The following is a 16,709-nucleotide window of genomic DNA, read 5'->3' as shown; positions in this document are numbered from 1 at the left end:
AATTGAAAATAGCGAACTTTCTGTCGAGTTTAGGGTATGGGTTCTTGAGGCTTTTTTGTGCGTCTTGAAATGATACACGTCCCCACCAAATTTCGTGCATGTAGATTGAACGTGGATGAGGGGCTAATTTTTTCATATTTTCTAGGTGGCGCTAGTGAGCCATTTTGCCACGCCCATCCGCGAAACCCACAAAATACGAAATGTTTCACCAGTCCTGACATGCGTGCCAAATTTGGTGAGCATGCTGCGGCCGCGAAAATGGTGCTTACTTTGCAGAAAAAAGAAAAATAAATAAATAATCCTAACAGTTTCAATAGGGGACTCGCACCGTTAGTGCTCGGGTCCTAATTAACTTTTAGCTATCAAAAGGCAACTAATTAATTGAAACCATGAAACTTATTGAATCCAACAATGAGCTTGTACGGTTCCCCCAGTGGAGTGAGCGGACCGGTTCTGCCTCTGACCTGTTCCTTGAGCTCGTCGACTGTGGCCTCGGCCTCCTTCATCTGCTCCTGCAGCTTCTCCTTCTGCGCTCTCAGCGTCTCCAGCTCCGAGTTCTTCTTCTCCATCTGCTTCTGCAGCTTCAGGTGCTCCTGCTTCTCTGAGGAGGACAGATCCCTCATACGGACCAGCGCCTCCTTCAGACGCCCGTTCTGCTCCTCCAGCTGCTTCAGCTGATAACTGGACGCCGCGCCATCGGAGCCTGGACACACAGACAGGGGTCACGTGACTGTCCGGCACACGTGTGTGTGCTTGGGTCTTACTAGGGTATTTGTTTGAATTTTAACGATTCAGATTCTGCTTATCGATCAGGACTCCTAATTTCGATTCCAATAAGATATCTTATTCCTGAACTCAATTATCTTACTCCTGACCTCAGGTGTCTGACTCCTGACCTCAATTATCTCTTTCCTGACCTCAATTATCTTATTCCTGACCTCAATTATCTTACTCCTGACCTCAAGTGTCCGATTCCTGACCTCAAGTGTCCGATTCCTGACCTCAATTATCTTACTCCTGACCTCAATTATCTTACTCCTGACCTCAAGTGTCCGATTCCTGACCTCAAGTGTCCGATTCCTGACCTCAATTATCTTACTCCTGACCTCAAGTGTCCGATTCCTGACCTCAAGTGTCCAATTCCTGACCTCAATTATCTTATTCCTGACCTCAAGTGTCCGATTCCTGACCTCAATTATCTTATTCCTGACCTCAAGTGTCTGACTCCTGACCTCAATTATCTTATTCCTGACCTCAAGTGTCCGATTCCTGACCTCAAGAGTCCGATTCCTGACCTCAATTATCTTATTCCTGACCTCAAGTGTCCGATTCCTGACCTCAATTATCTTATTCCTGACCTCAAGTGTCCGATTCCTGACCTCAATTATCTTATTCCTGACCTCAAGTGTCTGACTCCTGACCTCAATTATCTTATTCCTGACCTCAAGTGTCCGATTCCTGACCTCAATTATCTTATTCCTGACCTCAAGTGTCCGATTCCTGACCTCAATTATCTTATTCCTGACCTCAAGTGTCTGACTCCTGACCTTAATTATCTTATTCCTGACCTCAAGTGTCCGATTCCTGACCTCAATTATCTTATTCCTGACCTCAAGTGTCTGACTCCTGACCTCAATTATCTTATTCCTGACCTCAAGTGTCCGATTCCTGACCTCAATTATCTTATTCCTGACCTCAAGTGTCCGATTCCTGACCTCAATTATCTTATTCCTGACCTCAAGTGTCTGACTCCTGACCTCAATTATCTTATTCCTGACCTCAAGTGTCCGATTCCTGACCTCAAGAGTCCGATTCCTGACCTCAATTATCTTATTCCTGACCTCAAGTGTCCGATTCCTGACCTCAATTATCTTATTCCTGACCTCAAGTGTCCGATTCCTGACCTCAATTATCTTATTCCTGACCTCAAGTGTCTGACTCCTGACCTCAATTATCTTATTCCTGACCTCAATTATCTTATTCCTGACCTCAATTATCTTATTCCTGACCTCAAGTGTCCGATTCCTGACCTCAATTATCTTATTCCTGACCTCAAGTGTCTGACTCCTGACCTCAATTATCTTATTCCTGACCTCAAGTGTCCGATTCCTGACCTCAAGAGTCCGATTCCTCACCTCAATTATCTTATTCCTGACCTCAATTATCTTATTCCTGACCTCAAGTGTCTGACCCCTGACCTCAGGTATGCGATTCTCTGCCCCACTGCGTACCCTTCTCCTGTATCTCGTGCTTGAGGATCTCCAGGTCCATTGTGAGCTCCTCCACCTTTTCCTTCTGGCTCTCCAGCTCCTGCTGCAGGGACTCGGCCCGCTCCTCCGCCATCTCCTTGTCCAGCGTGGCCATCTCGATAGCGTCCGCGGTGTCCGCCATCTCCTCCATGTAGCGGTCCTTAGCCTCCAGAGCCTCACGCGCCTCCTGCAGACAGAGGACAGGGTTACGCTCAGATACACACACACAGTCTTATAGAGGAGATATGAACGCTTACTCCTAGATACACTCACACCACACTCTCAATGGACAAACGGACAATGTCAGTAAAGATAACGGCGACTTTTACCTTCAGCAACTAGGAGCGGAAAAATCCCCTCAGGTAATGCTAATCCCATGCAATCAAGGTATTTTGTGTATGTGAGTGAGTGTGAGCACCTTCTTGGCCTCCTTCAGCTGTCTCTGCAGCTCGTTCTGCTGCTCCTGCATCTTGCTCCTCCACTCCTGCAGCTGCTCCAGCTGGATCTTGTACTTCTCCATCTCCTTCAGCTTGGCTTTATCCTCCGAGCGCTTCATCCGCAGCGTCTCCAGCTTCTCCTCCAGATCTCGGACTTGAGCTCGGAGACTCTCCTCCTCCTGCACACACACAGATTCGATTCATATTTACATTCATGAGACTTACATTGCATTTCAAGACACACATTAACATTCTTATCAATTCTTGCTTTCCCTGGGAATCGAACCAGTGGGAATAGAGTGGTCTATTTTATATTATATCTCAAACCACAACAATTTCTGCCTCATCCCAAGGTGATCTCAATGATCTCAGGTTGACCAGATGTGGTGGCATAGGAGCCGTAGTTGTTCAGGCCCAAAGCGCCCAAAGAATGGGGATTACGTTAAGTAACCCATCGTTATGCATTTCAGAAATGTACATATACAAAATCACAGTTAGCAAAAAAGGTATTAATATAAACAATGTAATAGTTTAATGCAGAAACAATGAGCTCATTAAAGTAATGAATACTTGTGTGTTAACAAATGATGATGACATTTAGACAACAAACACAATGGCTTTCAGAGGCCCATTACTGAAATGATGCAAGAGTGGACCAAAAGTAAACAAAAATGAGTAGATTCAAGCCAAATGACGTAGAATGCAAAAGTCAGAGGTCGCACACCTTGCTAGGGGTCGCAGGAGGAGGGCCGCTGGGGACGGGGCTTGGCTGTGGGACGACAGGTGCTCCCAGTGCCTTCTGGGAAGAGGATGAGGACTCATTCTCCACTAACACAGATTCAGAAAGTGATGAACCTCCAACAGAGGGACGACCGGCCTGAGGAAGAACACACACACACCGAGTTATCTTCAGCAACCACACCCGTGACCTCTGACCCCACACTCAGTGCTCACCTGACCCCAGTGCAGTGATGTCACTGGCCCAGTTCACAGCGGACACGTCATAACGGTTTTAATGCAATTAGATGATTTGAGAATTGTAATGTAATAGACTACACCTTCAATAAACATGTGCAATAGGTGTTTTATGTATGCGCTCATTGTGTATAATAAACGCAATGAACTCGTTTTTTTATGTAATGTTAAAGTATTTATTACAGATGATTTATTATTGTGTTAATAATCTTGAATGAGAGTCAGTTCCTCTTGCAGCATCTCTTCTCTGATGATGAGGGCGGAGCTAAAACCTCTCACTCAAAGGAAATCAGCCAATAGCAAGCCACAATCATCTAATCAAGATCAAGCACTGGGCTCAGACTGGTCCCGATAACCGCACCGGGCTCAGACTGGTCCCGACAACCGCACCGGGCTCAGACTGGTCCCGATAACCGCACCGGGCTCAGACTGGTCCCGATAACCGCACCGGGCTCAGACTGGTCCCAATCCCCGCACCGGGCTCAGACTGGTCCCGATAACCGCACCGGGCTCAGACTGGTCCCGATAACCGCACCGGGCTCAGACTGGTCCCGATAACCGCACCGGGCTCAGACTGGTCCCGATAACCGCACCGGGCTCAGACTGGTCCCGATAACCGCACCGGGATCAGACTGGTCCCGATAACCGCACCGGGATCAGACTGGTCCCGATAACCGCACCGGGCTCAGACTGGTCCCGATAACCGCACCGGGCTCAGACTGGTCCCGATAACCGCACCGGGCTCAGACTGGTCCCGATAACCGCACCGGGCTCAGACTGGTCCCGATAACCGCACCGGGCTCAGACTGGTCCCGATAACCGCACCGGGCTCAGACTGGTCCCGATAACCGCACCGGGCTCAGACTGGTCCCGATAACCGCACCGGGCTCAGACTGGTCCCGATAACCGCACCGGGCTCAGACTGGTCCCGATAACCGCACCGGGCTCAGACTGGTCCCGATAACCGGTCCCGATAACCGCACCGGGCTCAGACTGGTCCCGATAACCGCACCGGGCTCAGACTGGTCCCGATAACCGCACCGGGCTCAGACTGGTCCCGATAACCGCACCGGGCTCAGACTGGTCCCGATAACCGCACCGGGCTCAGACTGGTCCCGATAACCGCACCGGGCTCAGACTGGTCCCGATAACCGCACCGGGATCAGACTGGTCCCGATAACCGCACCGGGCTCAGACTGGTCCCGATAACCGCACTGGGCTCAGACTGGTCCCGATAACCGCACTGGGCTCAGACTGGTCCCGATAACCGCACTGATAACCGCACCGGGCTCAGACTGGTCCCGATAACCGCACCGGGCTCAGACTGGTCCCGATAACCGCACCGGGCTCAGACTGGTCCCGATAACCGCACTGATAACCGCACCGGGCTCAGACTGGTCCCGATAACCGCACCGGGCTCAGACTGGTCCCGATAACCACACTGATAACCGCACAGGGCTCAGACTGGTCCCGATAACCGCACCGGGCTCAGACTGGTCCCGATAACCGGTCCCGATAACCGCACCGGGCTCAGACTGGTCCCGATAACCGCACTGGGCTCAGACTGGTCCCGATAACCGCACTGGGCTCAGACTGGTCCCGATAACCGGTCCCGATAACCGCACCGGGCTCAGACCGGTCCCGATAACCGCACCGGGCTCAGACTGGTCCCGATAACCGCACCGGGCTCAGACTGGTCCCGATAACCGCACCGGGCTCAGACTGGTCCCGATAACCGCACCGGGCTCAGACTGGTCCCGATAACCGCACCGGGCTCAGACTGGTCCCGATAACCGCACCGGGCTCAGACTGGTCCCGATAACCGCACCGGGCTCAGACTGGTCCCGATAACCGCACCGGGCTCAGACTGGTCCCGATAACCGCACCGGGCTCAGACTGGTCCCGATAACCGGTCCCGATAACCGCACCGGGCTCAGACTGGTCCCGATAACCGCACCGGGCTCAGACTGGTCCCGATAACCGCACCGGGCTCAGACTGGTCCCGATAACCGCACCGGGCTCAGACTGGTCCCGATAACCGCACCGGGCTCAGACTGGTCCCGATAACCGCACCGGGCTCAGACTGGTCCCGATAACCGCACCGGGATCAGACTGGTCCCGATAACCGCACCGGGCTCAGACTGGTCCCGATAACCGCACTGGGCTCAGACTGGTCCCGATAACCGCACTGGGCTCAGACTGGTCCCGATAACCGCACTGATAACCGCACCGGGCTCAGACTGGTCCCGATAACCGCACCGGGCTCAGACTGGTCCCGATAACCGCACCGGGCTCAGACTGGTCCCGATAACCGCACTGATAACCGCACCGGGCTCAGACTGGTCCCGATAACCGCACCGGGCTCAGACTGGTCCCGATAACCACACTGATAACCGCACAGGGCTCAGACTGGTCCCGATAACCGCACCGGGCTCAGACTGGTCCCGATAACCGGTCCCGATAACCGCACCGGGCTCAGACTGGTCCCGATAACCGCACTGGGCTCAGACTGGTCCCGATAACCGCACTGGGCTCAGACTGGTCCCGATAACCGCACTGGGCTCAGACTGGTCCCGATAACCGCACTGGGCTCAGACTGGTCCCGATAACCGCACTGGGCTCAGACTGGTCCCGATAACCGCACTGGGCTCAGACTGGTCCCGATAACCGCACCGGGCTCAGACTGGTCCCGATAACCGCACCGGGCTCAGACTGGTCCCGATAACCGCACTGATAACCGCACCGGGCTCAGACTGGTCCCGATAACCGCACCGGGCTCAGACTGGTCCCGATAACCACACTGATAACCGCACAGGGCTCAGACTGGTCCCGATAACCGCACCGGGCTCAGACTGGTCCCGATAACCGGTCCCGATAACCGCACCGGGCTCAGACTGGTCCCGATAACCGCACTGGGCTCAGACTGGTCCCGATAACCGCACTGGGCTCAGACTGGTCCCGATAACCGCACCGGGCTCAGACTGGTCCCGATAACCGCACCGGGCTCAGACCGGTCCCGATAACCGCACCGGGCTCAGACTGGTCCCGATAACCGCACCGGGCTCAGACTGGTCCCGATAACCGCACCGGGCTCAGACTGGTCCCGATAACCGCAGCTGTGAACTGGGCCGGTGGCGGAGTGCTAATGCGCTGTGATCCGGCACATACCATAATGAGAGAGGGCAGAGAGCTGGAGCTGGACAGGCGGCCCGGGGCGATCCACTGTCACGCACAATACACAACGGCTCACATTAACCACACACACACACACACCGTTCAGATAAACACACCCGGTGCCGTGAGAACGGGACCCCTCTGATCATATAATCACATTTACAGATACAGATCATTTAAACCAGCTTCACAGAGATCAACAGGGTTAATTAGGGCTGGGAAACTCACAAAACAGTTTTTCAATAAAGCGTTTTTTAAAAACTAATGTTTAAACATTCAAGCACGATAAGACATGAAAAATAACTCTCGCTCGCTTCGGGCGCACCATTGCGAACCTCATTATGATACAGGTTAAATAGACCACAAACAATTTAAAATCAGTCAAAAAAAACATATTTATGCCAATAATTCCAGCTGCATTCATTTGAAAAAAAAAAGAAAATAGGCAGAATCAAATAAAAAAGAAGAAGCCACTCGATTTCAACGAAAGTGTATTTTCAGAGGGAAATAATTAAATTAAAATTAATCTCACCAGCGCCGCGGTGAACAATAAAACCGGCGACCAAAGTTTGGCACCATTGGTTTACATGCTATTATTAACAGAAATCAGTGAAGTCAAATGGCTCGGCGCATTGTGAAAACTATAGGCCTGTTCAGAAAAGTTTAACGCAAGTTTACAACCGGCAAGTCGTCGGACTAAAAGGGGAAAAAAAACTAATAATTGGGTCGGTCCTAATTTGACAGGGTCCTTTGGGTTACGGCAAACAAGAACATTTTAAACTTGTTACACTGTGGCCATAAAACGTTGGATTCGGGAGTTGCAATGTTGCTAAATTCATCAATTATGAAACTAATTTAATTTCAACTATAAAGCAGCTTCTGAGTATTCAGCTCAGTTTAGTGCTCATGACAGTCAGAGGATAATATGACTGATCTAAGAGAGTAAACGATGTAGAAGTGTTCAACAGCAGCAGATAAAGCGTTTGAAGCAATAGTATGCCTGTACTTTAATAATTTACTTTAGTTGTGTGTTTACTTCATTAATCTCCTTTTGTAAAAATAGTGTTCCATTCCAAACAAAGCCCTGTATCACACCAGACATTTCCCAGAATGCTTTGCAGCAGAGTTTAGGCTCACCTTGTTACTACGACGTATAGGAGGCTGAGGGAGGAGCAGAGAACACACACACACACACACACAAACACAGAGAGACGGGAAGAACAGGGCAAAGTTGAAGGGATTGCAAAGAGAAGTTGAGCAGGACAGAGAGGAAGAGCATCAGGAGATTAATAACTAGAGCCCGACCGATAAAGGATTTTGAAGGCCGATACCGATACAAATATTTTTAGGTTTTAAAATCCGATATTCCGATATATCGGCCGATATTTTTTTTTTATTAAATATTGTTGGATTTCACACACGTGTAAAAGAAAAGCTAACTTTTCTGCACGAGATACGTTTGATACTTTTTCTCTATGTCTAAATGTTCACTCCTCGCAAGTATAACTTACATTTTACAATGCAGGGACTGTAACTAGAGATATGCTAGTTATAAATACAGTAATCATTACTTTATTTAGGCAGAAAAAGTTCATTGTGGTTTCCAAGCTCATTAAGCAGTCTTCCACTGATGATAGTGGCATTAGCTAGCGTTGTGGTTAGCTAGTCTATGATGAGCCATAATTTAGCAATAGATAACATCGTACTGCAAATTGTAAAACATACATTTTCAATATAACAGGCCAAGAAGATATGATTGAAGCATGTTTCGTCCGTTTTTATTTTATTTTCTAAATATTAATTTATCTGCCATTATAACTGCGGATAGCGATATTATGGAAAATGCCTAATATCGGCTGGCCGATATATCGGTCTGGCTCTATTAATAACATCATCAACATCACGGGAGTGAACTCAACATGAGGACCCTTCAGAACTGGTCTAATCTAAGATTGCTCGCCATAATGTGCAATGATCACTATCAGTGTGGAGCCAATCATTAATGAGTGTGTGTTGCTGCAGACCAGTCTGAGTGTGTTCTCCACACGTTGAGTTCATCTGAAGGTCAGGTGTGTGTGAGATTGGTGACATGGGAAACTCGATATACGATTATGCGTGAGATCATGCAAAACACTGGGTGCATGAGTGTGTCAGGCGGTATGGAAGCTGCAGTTTTACTCCACAGAACAGAAAACCACCAAAACCAGTGAATGGAAGAACGGCTGGAATAAAGAGTGAAGGCAAACACTGTGTGCAATGCTGAGACTGAGAACCCAAGTATTGATGTACCTTCTTTGCTGTTGGAGTCTTTTCATCGTGTTAGCAAACACACACACACACACGCACAAAGAGTGCATTCGAATGAACATAAACCTTCATTTTCTTGTCTTATATATGAATGCTCCAGACTGACTCAGACTCTGCTGAACAAAAAGCATTTCACCGCTAATCTCCATGAATCCAGAGAGCTGGCACACATTCACACCAGTAATCAGCATTACACACTACTAGGAACACATTTCTGATCTGGGAATTTAGGCTGAAATTAGTTATCAGATAAAAAAAACTTATTTTGATTAAAGTTCCCAAGGCAACATTTCACATGTTCTTTAAGTTTAAGTTAAAGCACTAAAATAACATAACTAAAACTGAAACAAAAAACTAAACCTAAAAATAATAATAACAAAATGACAAAAAGATCAAATCAAAACTGTAAAGCCAATTGAAAAATATTAATGAATAATGAAAAACAGGGATTCATACCTGCTTAACGGCTTTGGGAGTCTCCTGGACATCTGTAATAGGGCAGAGAAACGCACACGCGTCATCATGTGTTCTGGCTAAAGCACGCGCATCATCATCTTCAGCAGAATGTGAGGTCATTGCTCACCTCTCCTAGGTAGCTTGGGTCCGCTGGAGTCGGGGGTGTCTGGAGACGTGGCAGAGCTCCCTCCTTCATCTATCAGCTGGATCTGCAGAAGAAGAGGACGACACAGTCGTGCAGGGGTTCAAATCTTCCATCATTTACATTAGGGGTGAGCACGAATGATCGATCTGTAATTATTTTTCTAAAAATAAAATACTATATGAATTTTACTAAGTTGCTTTGCTGGTCGTACATGCTTGGATAAATCCCAAGCACTAGCTCGCAGTTATAATTAAATGGCGTGGCTGGGTGGCGCTGTGGAGTGTGTTAACAAGTTGTTTATATTTGATCATATAATGTTATCGTCTGCCTCGCGTAGTTTGGAATTAGGCTGCTCAGATGAAAATTATCTTCCTAAATGGAATTACTTTTGATCAAATTAATTAATTAATCTGAGTTCCCATAATATCACCACCATGAGGACACTTGAGGTCGGGAGTCCGACACTTCGAGTTCGGGAGTCTGACACTTCGAGTTCGGGAGTCTGACACTTCGAGTTCGGGAGTCTGACACTTCGAGTTCGGGAGTCGGACACTTCGAGTTCGGGAGTCGGACACTTCGAGTTCGGGAGTCGGACACTTCGAGTTCGGGAGTCGGACACTTCGAGTTCGGGAGTCGGACACTTTGAGTTCGGGAGTCCGACACTTCGAGTTCGGGAGTCGGCCACTTCGAGGTCGGGAGTCGGACACTTCGAGTTCGGAAGTCTGACACTTGAGGTCGGGAGTCGGACACTTCGAGGTCGGGAGTCGGACACTTCGAGTTCGGGAGTCGGACACCTTGAGGTCGGGAGTCGGACACTTTGAGTTCGGGAGTCCGACACTTCGAGTTCGGGAGTCGGACACATTCGAGGTCGGGAGTCGGACACTTCCGAGTTCGGGAGTCGGACACCTTGAGGTCGGGAGTCGGACACCTTGAGGTCGGGAGTCCGACACTTGAGGTCGGGAGTCCGACACTTGAGGTCGGGAGTCCGACACTTGAGGTCGGGAGTTCGACACTTGAGGTCGGGAGTTCGACACTTCGAGTTCGGACACTTCGAGTTCGGGAGTCGGACACTTGAGGTCGGGAGTCGGACACTTGAGGTCGGGAGTCGGACACTTGAGGTCGGGAGTCGGACACTTGAGGTCGGGAGTCGGACACTTGAGGTCGGGAGTCGGACACTTGAGGTCGGGAGTCGGACACTTCGAGGTCGGGAGTCGGACACTTGAGGTCGGGAGTCGGACACTTCGAGGTCGGGAGTCGGACACTTGAGGTCGGGAGTCGGACACTTGAGGTCGGGAGTCGGACACTTGAGGTCGGGAGTCGGACACTTGAGGTCGGGAGTCGGACACTTGAGGTCGGGAGTCGGACACTTGAGGTCGGGAGTCGGACACTTGAGGTCGGGAGTCGGACACTTCGAGGTCGGGAGTCGGACACTTGAGGTCGGGAGTCGGACACTTGAGGTCGGGAGTCGGACACTTGAGGTCGGGAGTCGGACACTTGAGGTCGGGAGTCGGACACTTGAGGTCGGGAGTCGGACACTTCGAGGTCGGGAGTCGGACACTTGAGGTCGGGAGTCGGACACTTGAGGTCGGGAGTCGGACACTTGAGGTCGGGAGTCGGACACTTGAGGTCGGGAGTCGGACACTTGAGGTCGGGAGTCGGACACTTCGAGTTCGGGAGTCGGACACTTGAGGTCGGGAGTCGGACACTTGAGGTCGGGAGTCGGACACTTGAGGTCGGGAGTCGGACACTTCGAGTTCGGGAGTCGGACACTTGAGGTCGGGAGTCGGACACTTGAGGTCGGGAGTCGGACACTTGAGGTCGGGAGTCGGACACTTGAGGTCGGGAGTCGGACACTTCGAGGTCGGGAGTCGGACACTTGAGGTCGGGAGTCGGACACTTCGAGGTCGGGAGTCGGACACTTCGAGGTCGGGAGTCGGACACTTCGAGTTCGGGAGTCGGACACCTTGAGGTCGGGAGTCCGACACTTGAGGTCGGGAGTCCGACACTTCGAGTTCGGGAGTCGGACACCTTGAGGTCGGGAGTCCGACACTTGAGGTCGGGAGTCCGACACTTGAGGTCGGGAGTCCGACACTTGAGGTCGGGAGTCGGACACTTCGAGTTCGGGAGTCGGACACCTTGAGGTCGGGAGTCCGACACTTGAGGTCGGGAGTCCGACACTTCGAGTTCGGACACTTCGAGTTCGGGAGTCGGACACCTTGAGGTCGGGAGTCCGACACTTGAGGTCGGGAGTCCGACACTTCGAGTTCGGACACTTCGAGTTCGGTAGTCGGACACTTGAGGTCGGGAGTCCGACACATGAGGTCGGGAGTTCGACACTTGAGGTCGGGAGTCGGACACTTCGAGGTCGGGAGTCGGACACTTCGAGGTCGGGAGTCCGACACTTGAGGTCGGGAGTCGGACACTTCGAGTTCGGGAGTCGGACACCTTGAGGTCGGGAGTCGGACACATGAGGTCGGGAGTTCGACACTTGAGGTCGGGAGTCGGACACTTCGAGGTCGGGAGTCGGACACTTCGAGTTCGGGAGTCGGACACCTTGAGGTCGGGAGTTCGACACATGAGGTCGGGAGTTCGACACTTGAGGTCGGGAGTCGGACACTTCGAGGTCGGGAGTCGGACACTTGAGGTCGGGAGTCCGACACTTGAGGTCGGGAGTCCGACACTTGAGGTCGGGAGTCCGACACTTGAGGTCGGGAGTCCGACACTTGAGGTCGGGAGTCGGACACTTCGAGTTCGGGAGTCGGACACCTTGAGGTCGGGAGTCCGACACATGAGGTCGGGAGTCCGACACTTGAGGTCGGGAGTCGATTTAATTTTTTTAATTACTGAGTGTTTATTGTCTTTAATAAAGCTTGATATTTATATTAGTTTGGCTAGTTGATTTTAAACTACAGGCAAACGTTCATGTAAGTGTTCTTTAGCCTGTTGATTTTTTTTCATGATATTCAGCTGCAATTACATGTTTAGCAATAAGACTTAAAGTGAATGATATCTAAGTTTGTTGTTTTACCTTATCGGAATCGAAATTAGGAATCGATAAGAATCAGAATCAATCAGCAGATTCGGAATCATTACAATCCCCAACTGTAGTAACAACATAACTCCCACATCTGTGACTCTCACCTGAGACTGTCTGACGAATATGCCGTGGTTCTCCTCGCAGGTGAAGTAGCGCTTTCCCTGCACCGTGCCGTCGTTCTTCCCCTTGGGCTCGTCTAGGATCACTCCGACCCACTTCCCCGAGGCGAACAGGGTGGCGCCGATATACGCCACGCTCCCGCGCTGACCTTTCCCAATGACCTCCACCTGAGAGCCCACCTTCACCGGCCGCCCGCCTCCGTCTGCACTCATCCTGCTGATCACAGCACTGGCCAGCTGCACACACACACACACATTATACTAGGCATCAAACATTACTCTGAGAGTGCGTGTGTGTGTATGTGTGGGATAGGGATGTGACGGTGAGGATATTTTCCCGGCGGATAATCGACGTTTGACAACATCGGTACTCAATTTTTTATAATTTTAAATCGCTAATTTAAAGGCAAATGTAAAACGTGTGCATCCGCAAGGGCCTTCAAACTTCAGCACTGTTTTGTTGTTATGCTCGAATTGCCGCTAATTAGCAAAACTAACATGATATTCCGCCACCATCTTCTTGTCCGCCATTCACTCTCATGACGAGCGAGACCTGACTCCTGCTGCTGATCTGAGCGCGACTCTTGTTCAGCTCGTGGTTTATTCAGCAGACGCCGTTCAGTTTACTAGCGTCTGCTCTCAAACCAAACTGATTATATATTTTTTTCAATCAAATCGACAGTGGGGGGGGGGGGGGTGAGTAAATATATACATAAAAAGTAAGTTAATAAATATTTAAGTTAAAATTAAAAAAGGATAAACATAAACTGAAATAAAATAATTATTTTAGCTACTTTAGCTTGATGCACTATAATGCCAAAAAAATTAACAAAATCTACATACATTTAAAAAAATAAAACAACCTATAATAGTATCTGAATGATCCTAACATAAGACTGCTGGTCATTTCCAGTTATGATATGACTCTTCTTCCCTATGGAAGGCCTGGTGTTGCGGCTGGTGTTGCAGACGAAGATGTACGGACATCATGTGCTTCAGGAGACAAGCGGACCTCTGTTTAGCAGACCACGAGCAACACTCGCTACAGCACTGAGTCCTGCGGCTCCGCGCCACATGATGCCTCACACACCACATCTGTAAAAAAGATGGACGCCGCTCCTCCGCTCTTTTCCATCGGAGAGAACTGAAGCCGCCAATGTGCCGATATGCGTCCCCACTTTGCATTTTCGGGACCAGACATGCGCAGTCATGAGCAGGAAGCAAAGCCTCGAAATCAAGGCCACGCCCTCACTCTCGCTGAATCTTTTGCAAGCACACGCCCCGCACATTTCTCAAGTGGCCAGGGAGGATTCAACGACTGATCACCAACATTTACTGAGATCAGCCACTCAAACTCAACAATCCACATCTGCATCGGTGAGCTCCATTCATATACCTACTATCTATCCATTTAAAATTACTATATATATATAGACACAAGTATTAAACAGAAGCAAAGATCACAGAACCAGATAATAACATGAACATGATAAAGAATAGAGTTAAAGGTGAAATCTGCGCTGTTCTGTGCATGATTGACGAGTCGGAGACGAATGCGTCCCTGAGTTACTCACGCGGGGAGTGCACGAGTTCCTCCTGGCTGCCGACATGCTTAATGTGATCTACTCTGGGATCCCGAGCGAAAGCTGAGCTGAGCACTGAGTGTCGACCACTGAGTGTACGGTCACATGACCAGACTAACCCGGCGGGCAAGAGGGTGGGAATTATCAAGCTCAACCACATTAGTAGTGTCTGAAAGAGTCTCTTCTGCTGCGTTTATCAGATCAGAAATACAGTAAAACAGTGAAATATTATTCTTATGTAAATCAGCTGATTTCTATGTGAATATACAGTAAAGTGTAATTTATTCCTTTGATCAAAGCTTGAATTTATCATCATTACTCCAGTCTTCAGTGTCACATGATCCTTCAGAAATCACTCTAATATGAGGATCTGATGCTCAAGAAACATTTATAATTATTATCAGTGTTTCATTTTTCAGGATTCTTTATTTAAAATAAAAATCTTTTGTAACAATATACACAACCATTCACAAGTTTGGGGTCAGTAATTCAGTAATACTATTTAGCAAGGATGAGTTATATTAGGAAAAGTGATTTATATTGTTACAAAAGATTATATTTCGAATAAATACTGTTCTTTTAAACTTTCTATTCATCAAAGAATGCTAAAACAATTATAATGCATCACATCTAGGGACAATATATCGCAATACAAAAATGTAATCGCTATTGTGAATCTGTTTTCAGAGTACTACATTAAACTACTACAATTTTGCATAGTGTATAATTATGCAATGAGGGGAATATTTGTTGTCCTGATGCCAGATGTCTGATGTTAGCAGTGAAAAGTCGTGGCATTTTATTTTAAATATTTCTAATCAGTGACAGAGATAACCATATGAATCTACTAAAACCGGTATTTTAATCTTCAGAATCATGGATATTGTTACTCTGGTGTCTCTATTGTCCTGTGCTTTGGGTTTCAGCACCAAGTGCAAGTCTACTCATTTACACACACAATGTAAAAACAAATTATGCATTTTAATCAACTCTAACGTTACCTTTTTTTGTTAATCTTTTACTATCGCAATAATCGTGTCGTGATATGTATCGAACCGTGACATGAGGAAATCGTTACACTTCTGGTTATGTAGGCCAGTTATTAAAAATATTCATTCGAGCTAGCCTAGATGTGTTCGCAGATTAACACGTCAGTCAGCAACACCCGACTGTTGTTTAGCATTAGCTGTGATGCTAACCGGTCCGGTTTGAAGGAAACACCACGGTTTGTCGCTCAGACGCCGAAAAGAGCCGACAATGTTCAGTGGAAACGCGGTACACGCGTTTAGGTCTTAGTTTGTGTGCGAATGTGTTCATGTATTGATGTATTTCTGCACACTTGTGTCGATTACCAGGCAGGCTCGGTCTCGAGTGAGTGTTTCCTCTGTTGTCAGGGGAACGAGCGGTAAAACCGCGAGCTTACCTGAAGACGAGAGCTCTCTGATTGACAGCTTCTCAAAACGAAAGAATTCACGATTTTTTTTTAATGTTTGGATGTTATAAGCGGTCTTTGGCAATGACAGCAGCTCACCGGACACTAGATGGGAACAGTCACAGCGGATGACGCGGCCACTTCCTGATTGCATCACGTGGTGCTCACCAACTAAGCTGATTGGTCTGATCACACTGCCATGGCTCTGCGTAGCGAATCTTAACTTAAAATATGAAATCATTTATTAAAAGAACACACGGATAGTATTTTAAATAAGGTCACAGTATATAAATTGTGAGTCCCTCGACATAACTTTTTCAAAGCATGTATGATTCGTTATGTTAACTAACTTAAAGGCGGGGCTAATTTGCATGTTTATACAGGGTGTCGAGTAATATAACGCTATTTTAAGGGAAAAACGCTTATTATGTCATTTTGGTGATCAAATATGAGTTTTAAGGGATAAAATAATTGACTAGAGGGGACTTGAGGGCGCTGCTCGAGAGTCTCCAGTCACGTGATCGTTCGTTTCCCGCAACAAACGAGATCGCGGAACATGAAATCCATGGGGAGGAGTCGGATCCAGATCCAACTCCTCCCACCTTACATACACCTAAACCTAACCAACTCCGCCCCCTGATCCCTAAACCCAACCCTAATCCTACCCATCTCCACCCCTTGGATCGTGATCGGTTGAAGTTTGAAGAGAGAAAGCGCGCGCGTAGATGCAAATTGTGCCTTAAAGGAGAACTCTATGATTTTAAAAACACCACATAGACATAAACAACAGTAAAA

The 16,709-nt window shown here is 48.5% G+C and overlaps 1 protein-coding gene across 8 annotated transcripts in view; it reads right to left on the bottom strand.

Moving 5' to 3' along the window:
* Positions 1-16,108, bottom strand: part of dctn1a (dynactin subunit 1a) — a 30,115-nt gene extending 14,007 nt beyond the window's left edge. The window contains exons 1-11 of one of the 8 annotated variants that reach the window (XM_089131799.1): positions 16,014-16,108; positions 12,885-13,136; positions 9,726-9,807; positions 9,599-9,630; positions 9,125-9,142; positions 7,973-7,996; positions 6,830-6,883; positions 3,411-3,563; positions 2,668-2,865; positions 2,232-2,436; positions 465-703 (exon numbers count right to left, since the gene is read on the bottom strand). In XM_089131799.1, coding sequence (XP_088987925.1) covers positions 465-703; positions 2,232-2,436; positions 2,668-2,865; positions 3,411-3,563; positions 6,830-6,883; positions 7,973-7,996; positions 9,125-9,142; positions 9,599-9,630; positions 9,726-9,807; positions 12,885-13,112 — 1,233 coding nt within the window. In that variant the 5' untranslated portion in view covers positions 13,113-13,136; positions 16,014-16,108. Of the gene's footprint in view, positions 1-464; positions 704-2,231; positions 2,437-2,667; positions 2,866-3,410; positions 3,564-6,829; positions 6,884-7,972; positions 7,997-9,124; positions 9,143-9,598; positions 9,631-9,725; positions 9,808-12,884; positions 13,137-15,834; positions 15,856-15,905 lie in introns of those variants that run through there. The other 7 variants (XM_089131798.1, XM_089131795.1, XM_039668904.2 and 4 more) reach the window with 7 other exon arrangements.
* Positions 16,109-16,709: the final 601 nt, after the last annotated feature.

The sequence above is a fragment of the Pimephales promelas genome, chromosome 1, assembly GCF_988280905.1.
Source record: "Pimephales promelas chromosome 1, fPimPro1.hap1.1, whole genome shotgun sequence".
Taxonomy (NCBI): domain Eukaryota; kingdom Metazoa; phylum Chordata; class Actinopteri; order Cypriniformes; family Leuciscidae; genus Pimephales; species Pimephales promelas.
This window is presented reverse-complemented; position numbering and strand designations above follow the sequence as displayed.